The 18,938-nt window shown below is 49.2% G+C and overlaps 1 protein-coding gene across 3 annotated transcripts in view; it reads left to right on the top strand.

Moving 5' to 3' along the window:
* The window catches only part of FIGLA (folliculogenesis specific bHLH transcription factor), a 439,043-nt gene that overhangs the window by 385,624 nt on the left and 34,481 nt on the right, over positions 1-18,938 (top strand). For 2 of the 3 annotated variants that reach the window (XR_015301023.1, XM_086944780.1), the window contains exon 5: positions 16,154-16,217. The exons of the other annotated variant lie outside the window; for it this stretch is intronic. Coding sequence is in view for 1 of the 2 variants with exons in the window: in XM_086944780.1 (XP_086800906.1) it covers positions 16,154-16,174 (21 nt within the window). In the remaining variant the exon portion in view is untranslated. The remainder of the gene's footprint in view (positions 1-16,153; positions 16,218-18,938) is intronic. 3 annotated transcript variants of the gene reach the window in all.

Below are 18,938 nucleotides of genomic sequence, written 5' to 3'. Positions count from 1 at the left end.
CTTGTAGGAGGCAAATATCCGCCTGCATGTGTTCTAAGCATGACAAGACCGCTCTGCTTTTTACCGGGTTATTAAGACCCCTCACATTCAGGGTCACGATCTTAAGCGTGGTGGCTGTAATAGTATGTACTAGCAAGGACGGAAGGGCAAAGTCTCCAGACAGCATCTACCTTATGGGAGGGCCTAGGGGCAGCTGCTTTGCGAGAATGCAATGCAGTGAAGAACCCAGGGGCGCCAGTTGTTTCAGAAGGTCTAAGAGTCTCGCAGCTAGCATCCCCCAACTTACCCGGTGGGCGTGGAACACCCCTCCCCCCCCCCCGCCAACCCCTTCCTAATCCCAGAAACCAACCCCCCTCCCCCTTCAACAGGAAATCCAAGTTCCGAGAACATAAAGTCCATCATCTCCATAGATGATCAGGAATGTAGTAGCATGGGGTAGTACAGTCAGATCCCCTCCCCCACCCGCCGACGACCTAGCTAGAAAGTCAAACAATCAGCAGCCGCAATGGGCAGGGACATAAGTCAGCTGGGGTGGGGCGAGGTCAGCTCCGGGGCGACCGCCTCCACTGCTGCCCGCTTTGATTTCAGCTGCCGAAGGTTTCTTCATGCGCCGTCTCCTTCCTTGCTGGTGCCACTGGGGTCCTGAGGGGTCCACTCTTCCCCCTCTCCCCCCAGGGCAGCACGTCACCTCCTCCTCCTCCTCCTCCGCCTCCACAGGCGGGTCTATGCCTAATAGACGACATGCTTCCCTCAGGGAACGCAGCTGGTAAAGTTTGTTGTCAAGCCTGAACACTATGCAGAATGGGTGGCCCCAGCTGTATGAAATATTGTGCTGTTGGAGGTACGCCGTGATAGGTTTGAAGGTCCGGTGTTTCTATAACGCAAGTGCTGATAAGTCTTGGAGTAAAACCGGTGATTGATTCCGAAAGGACAGGGGGTGCAGCTGTTGGGCTTTCTGGAGGATGTCCTCTTTTGTGCGGTAATTCTGCACGCAGACTAGGATATCGGGCGGGGGGCCGACACGGGGCGTGGTGGACCCACCCTGTGGGCTCTATCCAGTGCGAGGTCTGACTCTATCAGGCGTCCTTGATTGTGATTGATGAGTTCCCTCGTGTATTTAAATAGATCCTTGGTATCTTATGTCAGCGCCACCCCCGTATCCGCACGTTATGGAGACTGGAACGATTCTCCAAGTCCTCTAGGTGTTTGCAGGTCCACCTGCTGATCATGTAGCCGCAGTATCTCCTGCTGCAGTGCCTCTACTTCTGTATCCCGCCCATCATTCTTGGTCTCCAGCTCAGCAACGCGCACCGCTATACCATCTACATCCTTGCGAACCTCCCTGAGCTCCTCAGAAAATTCCTTTTTGAAGGTGTGGATGTCTTCTCTCAGATTAGTGAATAGTGACTCTAAGAAGGCTTTAGTGATGCTTCCGAGTCATCTGCGGCTTCTGCAGCTGGGCGGGCGCTGGTTGGTGCCATGTCTTTCTGTGGTTGAGTCGTCTGTGCCTAAGCAAATAAGTCCTTTACAGATTTGTCTTTGCGGACTCTCGAGGCAGACATGGCGTGTCCGTCGCACTCGGAAGGTCCCTCACCAGTCCCTCCCCTTCTGAAGCCACTCACTCGTCCTGGGACGTCCGGGCAGCCACTCCATCCTTGTAGCAGTGTTACTCAGCTGCCACTGTGATGTGCGCCACAGTCTGTTAATCACTAGTATGTTGTACCAGACAGTGTGTCCCCTGCGTCACCAACGGAACGGCGAGGCTAACTCCAAAGCCGTCCCTCACTCACCACTGAGTCCCTCCTCTCGCTGTAGAGCAGATCGCGTCGCCAATGCCAGGTCCTCCAAGACACCCCGGGAATGGTCAGGTGTCTCCTGCCACCTCTGGGGTTTAAAGTCTAGCCCCCGGATCCACTCTCGCTCACGATGAGAGTGAGCAGGTCTGTGCTCCCCCTGAGCGCTTCCCCTACCCCAACCAGCGGTATGCAGCTCCCCAGGATCAGGGCCCCAACCCCGGTCTCCACCAGTCGTTGCGCATGGTGAGCTGCAGTTCTCTTCCCCGTGCCTCAGTCTCACCGTCCGCCTCTGTCGCTTGGGCCCTCACATTCTCCTCACGCCTCACCAGCTTGCTGTGCACCTCTCCGGGGCCCCGGTCTCCGCCTTTTACTCCCCTGGGCCTTGCTGCGGGTCATCACTGCTTGCTCCTGATCCCGGGGCGACCCACAGTCCCCGCCTGGCTCCTCCTGAGCCCCACCTCGATGTGCCGCGCCCTGGCTCTTTCGGCCGACACCACCCAGGTATGCTGCCTCACCCGAGGGCTGCCTGATCCCTCATCTGTCCAGCTGCACTTCGCTCACCTTCGCTGTCATTGTGAGCACCGGGAGGCCCCCAGACCCGCAGCTCTTTGGGGTCAGGGCTTCAGCTCCTCCAGTTGTGGAGAGTGGTGTGCAGCGTTCTCGCTCTGCAGGCCCAGTTCTCGCCGCTAGCGCCTGTCGCCTGGGTTCTCCCACTCAACTCTCGTCGCTCCGGGCCCCTGTGCACTCCTCCGGGGAACCGCAAGTTGTCCCTCCTCACTCTCGGTCTCTTGGTGAGACCTGCTTCACGCTTGTCTCCTCCTGGGCTCCACCGCCGAAGGCCGCGCTCAGGCTCCTCGTAGCATCACTGCTCATGGGAACCGTCTCACCCGGGGGTCTCTGCGATGGGCTCACTCTCGCCGTCCCTGCACTTGGGCGCGGGAGGGCTCCGACACATCGGCCTAGCCCTCGACCGCGCGCGCGCCGAATCCCAATCTGCCAGGGAGCCCCTCAAGATGGCGCCGCGGCCGGCTATCCCTTCAGGCCCTTGATCACGCCTGTACAGCCCTGATCCACAGGCTGCCCCGGAAACTCCAAAGAAACGGCTCAACTCCCGGCATGCAGGTCAGTTCCAGACTGTGCCTCCGGGCCCTCAGCACCCTGGTTCGCGGGTTGCTGCCCGCTGAGGAGTGCCGGGCCTTATCGCACTGCTCAGTGGAGGAGGGGTGTCGCGCTCTCAACCTCGCTAAATTCTGCTTGTCGGAGCCGCCACTCGGCCCAGCTGCAGGCCAAGTTTCCCCGCGGTCCAGGACGACCGCAAGCTGGTGTCAACAGACCCGTCAGTGGCCGCAACCGGTGCTTTGATACGGCGACCGACAGGAGCAGGAGAGTGACGCGTCCGTTCACGCCGCCATCTTCGTAGCATTTGATTTAAAGGCCCCATCTTCGTAGCATTTGATTTAAAGGCCCCTGGGCACATGCAGTGCATTGTACTAGGGACTTACTAGTAACTCAAATGTGCTAATCAGGGAGACAAAAAATGCCATTACGTTTTAGACAGAGAGCACATGCACTTTTAACACTGATCAGCAGTGGGGAAGCACCCAGTGTCCTAAAACAAGCAACCATGAAGTCAAAACAGAGAAGGAACAAGGCAAAAGGTTTGAGGATAACCCAGCAGAAAGGGCCATTTCCAGAACAACCCCCTGCCAGCCTAAAGGCAGGGAAGACTAATCAATACCTTGATGGAATTCCCTGCTCAGGGCAATAAAATATGGACCGTGGCCCGCTATTGCAGGGGCTCCTGCCAGTTCTACTCCTCTGTGAACCCAGTTTAGTCCCTCTGTCTATACTCTCGTGGCCCACTAAACTTACCCATGGGAAGCCCTTCTCCTCATCTCTGTACCCCATCTGTGCAGCCCCTAACCTTATTTTGCTCATAGATGCATCGCATTAGGCAGAACGTACCACCATGACCAACTGTGTGATGTGGCCAATTCCACCCCTTGGGCCTGACTTCTGCCCCCAACCCAGGGAAACTTCTGACCATAAGGACAACCAACAGAGGCCACTGATAGCGGACAGTGTCAAGAGCCAGACCCCAGGCCAATTTGGGCTCTCTGACTTCTGTGGTTTCGCAAAGTGGGGGCGGTAGCCCCAGGTGCCTTGCACCCTTTTTTCCACTTGACCTCCTGACACTTTAGGGGTGGTATCCTGAAACTGGTCACTCAACCTAGGGTCTGTACCCTTAGGCTGCGCAGAACACTGGGATGGGCTCTGCCTCACCCTGTCCTCCTGCATCGCCTCACCCCCCAGGGATCTACACCTTCTACTTTGGAGTGGTACCCCCAGAAAACCGAACTGTTAGGAAGCTCGTGGCAACTGCCCCTCCCGGTTCCCCCGACACCGGGAGCAACTCAAACCCCAGAATGCAGTCTATGGACTTAAAACCAGCAAACGAGTACTCCCATCAAGGGAGGAAGAAGGCAAAAAGTTTAGGGATAACCCATCAAAAAGGGCCATTTCCTAATTTTCTGTACATTCAAGACAGAGGTCAAATGTTAGGCTTTGTATTCCGAGGGAATTTGGTGTTTACTTTTAGTTTGCTTACTTCAAAGTGAGAGAATTTGTGACAATCCATCCTGTTGAGTACCCATGCGAGAGGACAGCATGTAGGATGTTGTCTTTTCTAGCACACAACAAAAATGAACTATGCTGATATTTCAGAAACCTTCAGAACGAGAACATTAGAAATTAAGAAAATCTTTTTTTGTGATTCTGAAGTGTGGTGGGAACAAATATTTTAATACAATCCAAACAAGTCAATACACTTAGTGATGACATTTCCACAAATTATCATTCGTGCGCAGTAAAACTGGACGTCTGTGCAAATGTAATGACCATTTTCAATTGGTAATGTGTTGTCATTAATGGCAGTGCGCTATCATACTATACATACTTCACACTATGCCACTCCACTTTTCACCACTTCACTCTGGTCCACTCTGTACCATGCCACTCCGCTCCGTGCCATGCCTCTCCAAAGTAAGACACTCTAGAACACAGCTTGTTACTCTAGTCCACACCCTTCCACCTTCTCCACCCCACTCTACCCCACCCCACCCCACTCTACCCCACCACAACGCAATAGTCTCCATCCCACCCCACCCAACCCAATATACTCCGCTTCACTACAAATCTGCCCCACTCCAATCTACCATTTTAATTCACCCAACTTTCGAAGAATTTAACGTTTTTTTCTCCTTTGCTCTAAATGAATGAATCCAGCAGCAACAAACGATTATACATAGGAAGATATTTGGTATTGAGTGGTAGGCAAGGGGAATTAGGCCAATGCGGAAGGAAATGGAGAGATTTAATTAGTGTCCTGATAAAAGACGAATCATGAGGAGTCTGGACCGAGAGACCCAAACTAAGACAAACTTTACACGTGCAAGTAATGAACCCAAGTGAGACTAGTGAAACTCGCAGCGGTTGTTTGTGTATCAACGGGACTCTTGCCAGCATTTCCTCCCAGCTGAGGGAGAGAGGGAGGACAACGGGACTAGCCCCGCAGCCACCATCACCGCGCTCCTCCCCCTGCCGCCTTTAAAACTGCTCACGGCCCCCGCTTCGCGGGAGCTGCTCGCAGCGGTTGTTTGTGCATCAACGGGACTCTTGCCAGCATTTCCGCCCAGCTGAGGTAGAGAGCACCCAGGAGCCCCGCAGCCACCATGACCGCGCTCCTCCCCCTGCCGCTCATAGCCTATATTTCTGGGTACGCCACCCGCTGTGCGGGACGCGCGCCGGGCGAAGGCCGGGCCCGTTTGAGCCCGTTCGAGGCCGGAGTAGGCTGGGCCGGGCCTACTTTCCGTCTGGCTCGGGACATTGGTGTACAACATTGTCTGGTAAGATCTGCAGCCCTGGTCCAAGTCTGCCTGCTATCTGGGGGGCTTAATCTGCACGAGTTGTTTATCTATTTGTGGTGGCGAGTGGTGCCATTAAGGAAAAGATGTGCCCGAAGGGGAGAGGCATGATGGGAACACTGGATTACTTCTTCACGAGAGCTTCGAATGTGCTCGCACAAGAGATAGCAGTAACAGAACTACGGCTATCACTTGATCCAAACATTTGTCAGCCTGCGGGAGGGCTTATCTCGGCTTACTCTCCTGCTCAGGATGCGACCATCAGTAATGCCTATTCCCCTAGGGTGGACAATACATCAGCAACTCACCTGATACTCTCTGTGCCAGAGAAAAGGGCACTAGACCAGCCAGCATGTGCCTTAGCAAGGTCAATGACTGCCCCTGCTACGAGAAGAAAGGAACCCATAATGGATACGCAAGGAGCCAACAAAAAGAAACGGGAGGGGAGCCACCTGAAGAAAAAATGTCCCAGCAAATCAAATTTAAAAAGGTTGGGTGAGTACGAGCGGAAAACCTTGGGACATTATGAGGAGACGGAGTTAGAGACATCCATAGTAGCACTGACGGTTCTCAATACACCAATGGTCCCTGTGCCTACTATGAACAATGCTTTCGGGGGCAAAGTGGGGGCCACAATTGCTGAATATTTATTACCTTTCAACAATAGATTGGCTGCTATCGAAGTTAACTTACTATCTCTTACTAATGCTTTCAACCAGATTTCTGGGGCTTTAGCTAAACTAAGCAACAATGGCGATAAGCATTTACTTCCAATCTCACCCGACTTAAACGCCGTGTGCATAGCCAAGCCACTCACAGCAGATCTAAGTGTACAGTGGGTTTGGATAGTGGAAGTGGGTATAACAGGGCGTGCAGCGAATGTTCCTAATTGTGGTCTGGAACAGTAGTCCCAAAATAAATTCACATCTAGTCATGACCCCAATGGATCTATACAGCAACAGCACAACAGTAATTCACAGCCCATAAGAATTGATTTACCACCCGAATCTAGCCCATATGTAGTGGTTTTAGCTGGGGTACCTGAGCTGAAGAAGACAGTGAGGAATAACACACGTCACTCAAGAACAAAGTCACAGATTGGCTCAACAAAAAATAGACCACTCCCGCCACATTTAGCGAGATTTTGCTTGTTCGTAGGGTGTCATGGGTGGGCCACAGGGCAAATGATCTAAGGGGAGACTGAGTCTTGATACATTTTAGAGACACACGGACGGTGTCCCACATCTGTGAGTGGAGCCAGTCCAGCTCTGTGTCAGTTATTCAATCTCTCCCCTTGTCGTACTTCTATCCCCCTGGTCCACTACATATTAGGCCAGGCTCTAAACAACCCTGGAACTTGGTAGGGCGCTCAACAGTGGGTGGTAATACTCAGGGTAGGCCTAGACGATCTCTAGCTCCTGTGGCTGTCTGCCTACAAAACAGATATAGCGGCCTGGATATGGTGGATTGACTGGGGCCCATTCTGGGGGGTACCAATGGGGCAGTTACTGAGACGGACAGAGTAGAGTGGGAAGATCCTGGAAGTAAAAAAGAAAGGAAAACTGATAGCCCTATACGGGCCAGGACTGCTGAAAGTATTACGGTGAACACACCGACTTCAGCCACACTAAATAATAGCCCACTCGCCACTGGTAGAAGTGAGGAACTTCGAGCAATTACAACTGCGAAAGATAATCCACTGCCCCCCCTACCACGTAAAGCGGTTTTGACTGAGGTGGGAATCGTGGAGTTACCCAAGAGCAGGAATATGGGTCCCAGGACAGACTCATTTAAAATATTATCCTGGAATTTGGCAGGTTTGCCTAACAAACTGATCTGTCCTGAATGGGGTTCCTTTGTGGCTGAAAGTGATGTGTGCCTCTTCCAAGAGACGTGGGCTCGAACGGAGCAATATCGGTTAGGCTTTGCTTAATTCTATGTCCCGGCAGTATGGAGAGGGCGAGGCCGCCCATCAGGTGGTCTCACTATCTGGGTTGGTTCCCACTTGGGCTGCACTGCCAAGTCATTAAATACTCATTCCAAAGACATCCACTGTGTAGTCCTTGCCTTGCCTAATGCTTTTAAACTCTCATTGATTAACGTCTATTCACGCCCAGTAAGTATAGCTAGTGAGTCCAGTACCATTGAGTACCTGTCCCTTTTCATCCTAACAATCCAGAGTGATACTCACCTTCTGGTGGGGGGTGATCTGAACTGCCACTTTGAACCTCTAGATGGCCTAAATGATGAAGTCCAATTGGCAGAGGATGACTATTGGTCTATTCCTTTGACTCCGGTTCCATCTCCTAGGGCATGGTCGCCGTTAGTAAAACAGATTATGGCATTTACTTTAAATCACTCCCTACGAACATGTAATGTCGTACTCCCTCTGACATCCCAGCCAAATGCACTTTTAACAAACCAGGACCAATGTCTTGTCTCAATTACATTTTGGCTGAAACAAGGTTATGGCCAAAGGTCATTGATTTTAATGTTGTCACAAGAATGGATAGTGATCACAATGCCCTAATGTTAGAAATGGGCCTGCATATGCCAGTACGAGTGGTGCCTTAGTTTTTGGGGATACTGACTGCGATCTTACCCTGTCTAATGACAGGCGTAGAGTAAGATGGCACAAATTATTGGAACATCTGGAACAACTAGGAAAACTATACAGTTCTATAATCCCTTTGTTTACAGAGGTTGCAGAGTTAATTAAACTACCGCAACCCCCTGATTACCTAACTAAGTTGGAGGCTCTTCATGAGGGCTTAGCATCCAACTTGGCAGAGTTGCTTAACCCTTGGGTGTCTAAGAAGGTAAAAAGGGCACCCCAATCCTCGTGGTATAATTAAGTGTGCAGGAAGTCCAAAACAGAGCTATTGCAGGCCATAAAAGATGATAGATATGCAATCAAAGCTAGGAGGGCACATTATAAATAGTTAACTAAGTGCGCAAAGGAAGTGTGGGATCATGACGAGTGGTCAAGTTTATCACTGGCGCTTGCTTCTAAAGATTCCTGGAAATTTTGGTCCATAATTAACAATGGCTGCAGTGAGCCGAAAGCAGCCATTGAATCCAACATAGCGGCGGAAGCCTGGGAAGGCCATTATCGGGCTTTGTATTCTACTGAGGGTTTCTCTGATGACTTTGAAAACTTAGTCCCCCAGTCTGCACTTACTCTATATTCTGAGGTGATTGAGTTTACGGTCCCAGAGGTTTGTAATGTCATCTCCAAACTCGCCACAAGTAAAGCACCTGGCTTGGACATACTTCCGGGCGATCTTTTTAAGCAAGAGCCAAAAATCTGGGGCCCATACTTTCAGACTTGGCATGATGGTTCCCTGTACTTGGCTGGGCGCGAAGATAGTCCCTATTTTTAAAAAGTGCTCTCCTCTGCTCCCATCCAACTACAGACCCATAATCCTTATTGATGTCCGCAAGAAGATCTTTGCAAGACTCATCTTGGACCGGTTACAGGACTGGATAGAGGAGCATGCAATTCTTAGCCCCTATCAGGCAGGGTTTAGGAAGAATACCTCCACCGTGGACCAAATTTTCCATTTAAAACTCCTTTTTGCCTGGTGGTTTGTCCAAAAGTAAAGTTTCCAGTTGGTTGCCACCCCCAATTGGAGCTCCCCTTCGACCTAAAGCCTGCATAGAATGGGACTGTGCCCAACTCGCTATCTGGATGTATTTAAATTTAGAGAGATTAGATCCTGTTTTATCTTTTAGGGCTTCCCAAGGTAATAAATTACCCTCCACAAAGATGTCTCCCCATGTCTCAAGCCCACATCTCGCAAGGGTGCAGCTAAACAATCTTCCAGCCAGCCAGGGTTCCCCGGGAAACCCCATAATGGGGTTCTACTAGAAAAATATCCCAGGTCAGATTTCTCACCTTGCACCATACTCTTGCCATCCCCTGTAGAACCTTCAATTAGATTTTTTTAAAGAACCTTGGGTCTCCGAACTTAAATAGAAAACCTGACTGTGCTGCTGCTTCCCCCCTAAGCATGGCTGAAAACATATAGCCAACCCCTTGACCTGTCTGCATCTTTAATAACATTCGAGCATGGCTCAGTTGGAACGCCCATGCATATGTTTGCAAATCAGGGGCAGCCAACCCCCCTTTTTCCCTCATGCGCCTAAGCTTTTTCCAGGCAATCCTTGGGATATGTTTTGCCCAAATGAAAGATGTTATATCTCCCTTTAACTTAGAAATACCTACAGAATCTAAAAAAAGAGGAATGGTATTAAAAAGAAAAGATACCTTCGGCAAAATAGTCATTTTAACCAAATTAACCCGACCCAGCAAAGATAGTGGAAGATACGTCCAAGACTGCATGAGTAAACGGCATTCCTTAGCAACGGCTGAAAAATTGATTGTAGCTAGTTTGTTAATATCTTTAATAATGTTAAGGCCCAAATATCTCAAACTAGATGAGAGTTGAAACTCCATCTCACAATCTCCATCATTCCAGACCATTACCTCGGTCTTTGAGGCATTAACTTTGTAACCAGATATTTCCCGAACTCTAAGGCCAGTTTAATGACTACTGGAAAAGCTGAGCATATATCTGTGGAGAATATCAAAATATCGTCAGCATAGAGTGCTATTTTCCTTTCCCACCCCTCAAAAACAAATGGTTTAATAGATTCCTCACCCCTCAACAACTGGGCAAAGGGCTCTATATAGAGGTCAAACAAAAGGGGGGAAAGAGGTCAGCCCTGGCTTGTTCCCCTTGTGATGGGGATGGGGTCAGCTAGTTCACCATTCACTAACACCCTAGCTGATGGATTAGAGTAAAGAAGACTAATGGCTCGGCTAAAGCGGTCTCCAATATTGAACTTAGCCAAGACCCCCGACAGGTATGACCAATTCACCCTGTCGAAGGCCTTGGTAGCATTCAGCGTCAGAACTGCCAGTGGAAGAGAATGTATTGTCACCATATCTATGGCTCCTATCAAGTCATAGGTCAGTTCATACAGTTGCCGATCTTTTGCAAATTCTTTCTGGTCCCGATGTAAGATGTCTGGTGCCACTATACTAAGTCTCTTTGCTAGAACTGTGGAAAAGATCTTATAATCCATGTTCAGTATGGATATAGGCCTATAAGACCCACAGGAGGTTGCAGACTTCCCTGGTTTTAAGATTAGTGTGATGGAAGCACTATCCCAAGACACAGGGGGAGATATTCCATCCTGCAATATCTGGTTAAATAACATTGTAAGAAAGGGGACAGTTACCTGTTCCAGGGCACTATACATTTCAATTGGTAGACCGTCTGGATCGTCTGCTTTCCCCTTCTTGCCGTGTAGAATAGCAACTTTAACCTCCTCATCTGTGATGGTTTTATCCAGGGAAGCCCGTTGCTCCTCAGATAGTTTTGGAAGGGGTATCTTTCTTAACCAACTCTCCATTTTTTCTTTGTCCAGGATTTTATCTTCCTGATAGATTGACTGGAAGAAATCTCTAAAGATTCTCCTAATATCAGAATCTGATGTATAAGATATATTCCCATGGACCACATAGTTGATGTTATTACGGCACAAGTCCGTCTTTGCTTTCCAGGCCAAAAGTTTTCCAGTTCCCTCCCCTAACTCAAAATGAGCCAACTTGCTAGAATCCCATTTCTCTTGCAGGCATTGATTAAGCACTGATCCCATTTGGCCTTTTAAGGTTACAAGATTGTTACTAAGTATTTGTGTTGGTATACCTGGAGGAGCTTGGTCAATCTCAATTTGGGTTTTCAATATATCAGCCTCTAAGCTAGCTATTTCTTCTCTATACCTCTTCTTACGGAAAGAAACTTTACTAGTAATAATTCTGCGTAAAAAGGCCTTATAGGAATCCCATAGGATCCCCCAAAGCAGCTGATCCCACATTATGCTTTAAGAAATGCTGGTGTTCCACATTTAGAAAAGATATATCCTCTGCTGCTGATAAAAACGAATGATCAAAAGGCCAAGCTTTAGAGACCATTGGGAGCCCCTCAAGATCTATAAATACTGCGGAGTGGTCTGATAGATGGGATGGAAGATAGCGGATCGCTTTTACACATTCTACCAGCCTATGATTAACTAGAATTAAATCTATCCTTGACTGGTGATGGTATTTATGGTTTCGGTACGAAATCCCCTGTGTCTTTCCGACCCTATCCCTCCAAACATCCACTAAGCCAGATTGTTTCATAGCTCCAAGAAGAAACTCTCGGGTATTAGAGAAGGCAAGAGGTCGGCTGTTTTGGAGACTTGTCTAGAACCGGATCCAAAACTATATTGAAGTCCCCCGCCAGGATTACTAGTTCCGGGAAGGACAAAAAAATGTGAAAATATAGTTGTACCGGACTCGAAATTAAATCACTACCACAGACTTTATTATCAGTGCTTTTAAACTCTGTGCCCTTTTTTTTTTACCTTTTACCTCCTTTTTTTTTTTTTGTTAGCTGGTACTGGTACAACTTTTAAGGGGTTTTTAACAGCCACCGCACCTTCCACTTTCTCGGAGCCGCCCTTACCCCCTGCCCACTGGATTACCAACCGGCTTGGCTTGGCTTTCCTGCTGGTCCTCCGAGCTCCACTGCGAGTCAACACCAATCTCCGCTGCTTTCCCCAAGCCGATTTTTCCAACACAGCTGTCCGCCCTGCGAGAAGCGTGCAGAAGGCTCCGGAGCCGCCGCCCTCTCCTTAGCTCCAGGGCGGCCCGGGACCAACTCAGCAGACCTGGTCGAACCGTAGATGAGCCCGCAGCGTCTCCCGCAGTCAACAGCCGCGCTCCAACTGACCCCCACAAGCCAAAAGGGAGGATGGGAAAACACTCCTCCGCACACATAGAAGGTGCAGGCTGTTAAGACGCCGAAACGCCGAGATGCCAAGCTGCTGAAAACGCCAAGACGTCCACAAGCAGTGGTACGCCCCGGCCTTGGAAGAACCAAACGCTACACCAGACCGGACCAGGAGAAAAACAATTACCGGACTGTCTTCCCCACTTTTTACTGCTCAAATCGAGATTAGGATGTGCTAATTTCAAGTCCTCAAAAACATAGCATTCCTATTAAAGTTGGGAGCGCAGAGCCGGAGCACCACGGCAGCTCAGCTTGCTGGTGCCATGTTTCCCCCCGTTTACAACTCCTGTATTGGAAAACGGTGAGATTAGAGGGTGGCAGCCTCTATATGGTATTCGTCGACCTTCGCTCTGCCTTTGACCTTGTGCCCCGGGGGAAACTCTGGACTGTTCTTCTTGAGCTGGGTATCCCCACCCTCTTATCTGTCCTGATGAGGCTACATGAGGCCAACTTTGGCTAAGTTAGATACGGAAAAAATGGTGCACTGTCATCTCGATTTCCCATTGGCAGGGGGGTAAGGCAGGGCTGTGTGCTTGCACCGACCCTGTTTCGCCTCTGTCAACGGGGTAATCGCGCACCTTAACGGAGTACAGGACAATGATGCTCCTAAGCTGGCCGGTAAAAGGGTCCCTGCAATTATGTTCGCCGACGACACCCTATTGCTTTCAAAATCTCCAATGGGTATACAGCGAACATTGGAAGGCTTTGAAGAATTCTGTACCGCTCGATGATTGGAGATTAACTCTCTTAAAACTAAATTTATGATCTTCAACCCCCGAAAACCTTATGACCAAACCCAAGTCTAGGGATAACAAGACTTGAAAGGATAACTACCTTTGACTATCTGGTGGTCACCATTAATGAGAACTTGACGTGGGGCCCCCAGCAAATTAAGTCACAATTAAAACTGGCCCAACTCTCGGGCGGAATTCTCAAACTATCCAATAAGTCCACTATTAAACCTGTTGGACCACCGTTGGAGGTTTACAAATCAAAAGCTAGAGGTGCCATCATGTATGGGGGCGAACTATGGGGCCACTGTAATAGGACCGAAATCACCAGGACCTAAAACAAATTCTTAAGACAGTTGTTAGCATTACCATCTAGCACCCCACTCCTTCCTTTAAGGCTCGATCTGGGAATCAGACCAATTGACGAAGAGCTAGCGCTAAAACCGCTCCGGTTTTGGCGCAGGCTCTGGGTAACACCGGAGTTGATAAATTACAGACAGGAACTCAAAGAAATACTGACCTATTCAAGAGCAGGGAATATTCCCTGGCTCATTTTTATAAAGCACGAATTCATAACGTTAGGCGTTCCTGCCTTATGGGTCGACCCAGAGGGGGTTTGTAAAATGATTTCACGCACCCAGCTTACGAACACATTTTGTGCTGACAGACTGAATGCCGCACTATGTAACCATCAAATCGGCTCTATAACTGCTTCTTTCCTGCTGGTTAAAGATTGCTACCTCTTTGAGCGATTTCTTGATGACATATACCCTCTATTAGCAAAAAAACTTTATGTACAGTGGAGGCATGGTGTTCTACCTTTGCGAGCTCTTTCCAGTAGGTGGTCATCCCATACCCCGAAAAATTGTCCTGCATGCAAATGTGATACTGAAAACGAGCTTCATGTTTTATTCTTCTGTCCGGCGTACCACAAGCCTAGGAAGTACTGGCTTGTTCCTTTATGTAAAAATGTGGGCTTCCGGCAATGCATGCAGGCATTCAGAGTATTAAAATCAGACACTACTGGCCCCACTGTATTTTCCGTTTCCCAATTTCTGGCAGCTATGTGGCATAAGCGCAGATTCTTAATTGCCTGAACTTAAGTCTGGATTGGCAGCTAACGGTTATACATTGCTCCTTTGTATATTTTTAACTCCTTTTAGAAAATTATTTGTTTCTCATTTTAATTGGGTTTTTATATGTATGAATTTTGATCAATTATGTATATTTGAAAAATGCCTTGGTATTGAATTTTTTGCTATAAGTAATCAATATTGTCATCTACATGTACTGTTTTTTACATGTTTTGTCTACTTTTATGGCATATTGCAGAAATAAAGATTTTCTGAATATTCACCCAATCTACTCCACTCCATTGTACTCCACTCCACCCTAATCTACCCCACTCCAGTCTACATTCTAGTCCACTCTATTCAACCCTAGTCCACATCCTTCTCTCTACTTCCTTCTCCCCTCTGCCCTCTGCTCTACTCCAATCCACCCATTCTGTCCCATTCCACTCTAACCTACTGCAGGCCACCCGATCTACCCCACTCTACGCTACTCCAATCTAACCCACTCCAATCTACCACAATCTACCCCACCCCACCACACCCCACCACAATCTACTCCACTCCTCTTCGCTCCAATCTATCCCACTTCAGTCTACCACACTCCACTCCAATCTAACCCACTCATCCCAATCTACCCCACTCAATTCTATCCCAATATACTCTACTACAATCTACTTCAATTTAGTCCTCTCACTTCATTCTACCCTACTCTAATCTACCCCACTTCAAACTTTCCCACTCCAATCTACCCCTGTCTACCCCACTCCACTGTGCCCAACTCTACCCTACTCTAATCCACTCTACTCTAATCCACCCAATCTACCCCTATAAAAGTACCTTACTCCAATCCACCCCACACTTACCCAAAAATGCCCCATTTCAGTCTACCCCAATATACCTCACTCCACTCTACCACACTCCTATCTACCGCAGTCCACCCAAAACTACTCTTATCTACCCCAATCCACCCAAATCTACCCCACCCATTCCAATCTACCCCACTCTACACCACTGAAATCTACCCGACTCCAGTCTACCTAAGCCTACCCCAATCTTCCCCATTCCAAACCAATCTACCCCACTCTACACTACTCCAGTCTACTTCATTCCACTTTACCCCAATCTTCCCCATACCACTAACGTTTAGCCATGCTGAACGGAAGCCACACTGGCGTAGAACATGGCTAAAACCCATTGCCAAAGCCGTAGCTCTCGTGTAGGCAAGACCTATTTTACTTTGCCAATGCTTCTCTTCATTGGTTCAGTGATCATGGTCTAAACACATCTGTGTATTTTCCAGGTGTTTCCAATCGAATAGAGAAAAAAAAATTCTAATTTAGCTATTTAGTCTCTCATGACATTATTCAAAATGCAGATTTGATCGTCTTAGCAGCCTCCAGCCCTATTGTTGATACTTATTTAGCATGCATTTAAGACGTATGTTTGCCTATTATAAGGTTTTTATAAGCATCCCCTTTCCATCCGGGCCTTTGCTGGGCTTTTACCTGACGGTTGTAAGATGTTTCAGGTCCCTTCTTGGATCCCGTTTGCATGGATGCAGAGTGATTCTGTTTGAGGAGTGTGATGTCTGGTGGATTACCAGGTTATGTGCTATGAATCTAGAATTAGTTGGTTGACAGCAGACCTGTGTGTATGTTGCATCTGAGAGCAATTCCAGATGGTGTTACCCAACAAACAAAGCACAGCACTTATGCACAATTTAATTCAGTGAATACTTCAAAGAACGTGTGCTACAAGTCTTCATTATTGTGTGCTTTATTTCAGGTATTTCAAACAAACCGATAGTGAATTGTGGCTACAAGTAATTTTTTTCCACCTTTAGTATAAGGTACGTATCAGTAAAGACGTCTGGACTTGTTAAATAAGATATAGCACAAAATTGGTTACGCATTTCCGAAAATAATGTATTTCACGGCTGCATATGGTTGAGACACATCTCGTTCTATCCATCTTTGTTAAAAACATGTGACGTATAGAACATGCTGAAATGTGTCATTTATATAGGTGAATATTGTTGCCAGCGAGCTGACATTTTAAAGAGGCTAGATTAATTTAGCGATCTAGTAGACAAGGCAATGAGTATTTTTTCTAATCAAACTGTCTGAATTGTATTGTATTTGACTCACTTTCTTTGAAAACAACTTAATTTAAAATGTTTTTGTTGCATTAGTTTTTTTGCATTTTTTCATTCTCATTATTCTTTGACCCTCTTTTGTTATTGCTTACCTCCCCATGCTTTCTCGCCTCTTATATGTCGAGGTTTATACTGTGGGGTTCACCTCCTTTGTGGTTGCCAATTTTACGCTGCAATTCCATTCTGGAATAACTTAACCATTTAGGAATGTACATTTTTTTATGAATATTAACACCTTGGCTGCTAGGGAGATTTTTCTCCTGTGCTGATATTTCATGACTCCCATTGTTCATGACGAGCTCAGCTCGTCATCAGCACAGCTCCACTGTGCCTCATGACGAGCTGAGCTCGTCATGAGCATCGAAGGGGTTAAAAGAAATGGGCCTTATTTCTGTGTTTTGAGGTCTCGGCTAGCGTAGGCTGCGCACATGCGCAGTCTCGCTGGCGAGAAATAATGATTCTGAATAGCGAGGGTTAACCCCGCCCCTCTTCTCTATTGGCTTGCCTCCTGAACGGCGGCCAGCCATTGGAGAAGAGGTCTCAATTAAATCATTCTCTCTCTGTAAGCCCCGTCCATTTCGGATTGTGGGGTGTGTTTTTTCAGTTTGTTCTACCCACTTCTCCGTTGACTGGAATGTAAACAACAAGTCAAAAACACGCCCTTTGTTTACATTCCAGCCAATGGAGAAGAGGGGAGAAAGAAAAACACGCCCACTCAATCAATCAATCAATGACACTTGTAAAGCGCGCTACATACCCGTAGGGTCTCAAGGCGCTGGGGGGGGGGGGGCGGGGGGGGCGGGGGGGGGGGGGTGCCGCTACTGCTCGAACAGCCAGGTCTTCAGCTTCTTCCTGAAGGAGAGGTGGTCTTGGGTCAGGCACAGGTCGGTCGGCAGGGAGTTCCAGGTCTTGGCAGCCAGGTAGGAGAAGGACCTTCCTCCTGTAGTCGCTCTTCGGATGCGGGGGACGGCGGCGAGGGCGTGGTTGGCTGATCGGAGGTGGCATTTGGGAGCGTAGAAGTTGACTCGGCTGTTGAGGTAGCTCGGGCCTTGGTCGTGTAGGGCTTTGTGTGCGTGGGTGAGGAGGCGGAAGGTGATTCTTTTGTTAACGGGGAGCCAGTGAAGGTCTCTCAGATGTCCGGAGATGTGACTGGTTCGTGGGATGTCGAGGATGAGTCTGGCTGAGGCGTTCTGGATCCGCTGGAGTCTCTTCTGGAGCTTGGCGGTGGTACCGGCGTAGAGGGCGTTGCCGTAGTCCAGTCGGCTGGTGACGAGGGCCTGGGTGACGATCTTCCTGGTCTCGTTGGGGATCCACCAGAAGATCTTCCGTAGCATGCGTAGGATGTTGAAGCACGCCGAGGAGACGTTGTTGACTTGCCTGGTCATGGAGAGGGAGGAGTCCAGGATGAAGCCCAGGTTGCGTGCATGGTCTGTCGGTTTGGGTGCGGTGCCCAGGGCGGGAGGCCACCAGGAGTCGTCCCAGGCGGAGGGTGAGGGGCCCAGGATGAGGACCTCCGTCTTGTCCGAGTTCAGTTTCAGGCGGCTGGTCGTCATCCACTCGGCTACCTCTTTCATCCTTTCGTGCAGGTTGGCTCTGGCGGCGGTGGGGTCGTTGGTCAGGGAGAGGATCAGCTGGGTGTCGTCGGCGTAGGAGATTATGCTGAGGTTGTGTTTGCGTACGATGGCCGCGAGGGGGCTCATGTAGACGTTAAAGAGGGTGGGGCTCAGAGATGATCCTTGAGGGACGCCACAGATGACTTCGGAGGCCTCTGACTTGTACGGTGGTAGGCGGACTCTCTGTGTTCTTCCGTCGAGGAAGGAGATGATCCATTCCAGCGCCTTGTCCTGGATTCCGATGTTGCTGAGGCGCCGTACTAGGGTGCGGTGGCAGACCGTGTCGAATGCCGCGGAGAGGTCTAGGAGGATGAGGGCCGCTGTTTCTCCATTGTCCATCAGGGCTCGGATGTCATCGGTGGCGGCGATGAGGGCGGTCTCGGTGCTGTGATTGGCTCGGAAGCCGGACTGTGAGGGGTCGAGGGATCCGTTCGTCTCGAGGAAGGCGGCCATCTGCTTGTTGACGGTCTTCTCGATGACTTTGGCTGGAAATGGGAGGAGTGAGATGGGGCGGTAGTTCTTGAGGTCGGTGGGGTCCGCTGTTGGTTTCTTGAGTAGAGCGCTGAGTTCGGCGTGTTTCCAGCTCTCAGGGAAGATGGTGGTGTCGAAGGATGTGTTGATGATGTCTCGCAGGTGGGGTGCGATGACCGCGTCGGCCTTGTTGAAGACGTGGTGCGGGCAGGGGTCGGTCGGTGATCCGGAGTGGATGGAGTTCATCGTGCGGATGGTGTCTTCGGTGCTGATCGGGGTCCAGGCGTGGAGGGTGGTGGTGGGGGGTGGTTGTTCGGTCATGGTGTGCGTT

The sequence above is a fragment of the Lissotriton vulgaris genome, chromosome 11, assembly GCF_964263255.1.
Source record: "Lissotriton vulgaris chromosome 11, aLisVul1.2, whole genome shotgun sequence".
NCBI classification, from domain to species: Eukaryota; Metazoa; Chordata; class Amphibia; order Caudata; family Salamandridae; genus Lissotriton; species Lissotriton vulgaris.
This window is presented reverse-complemented; position numbering and strand designations above follow the sequence as displayed.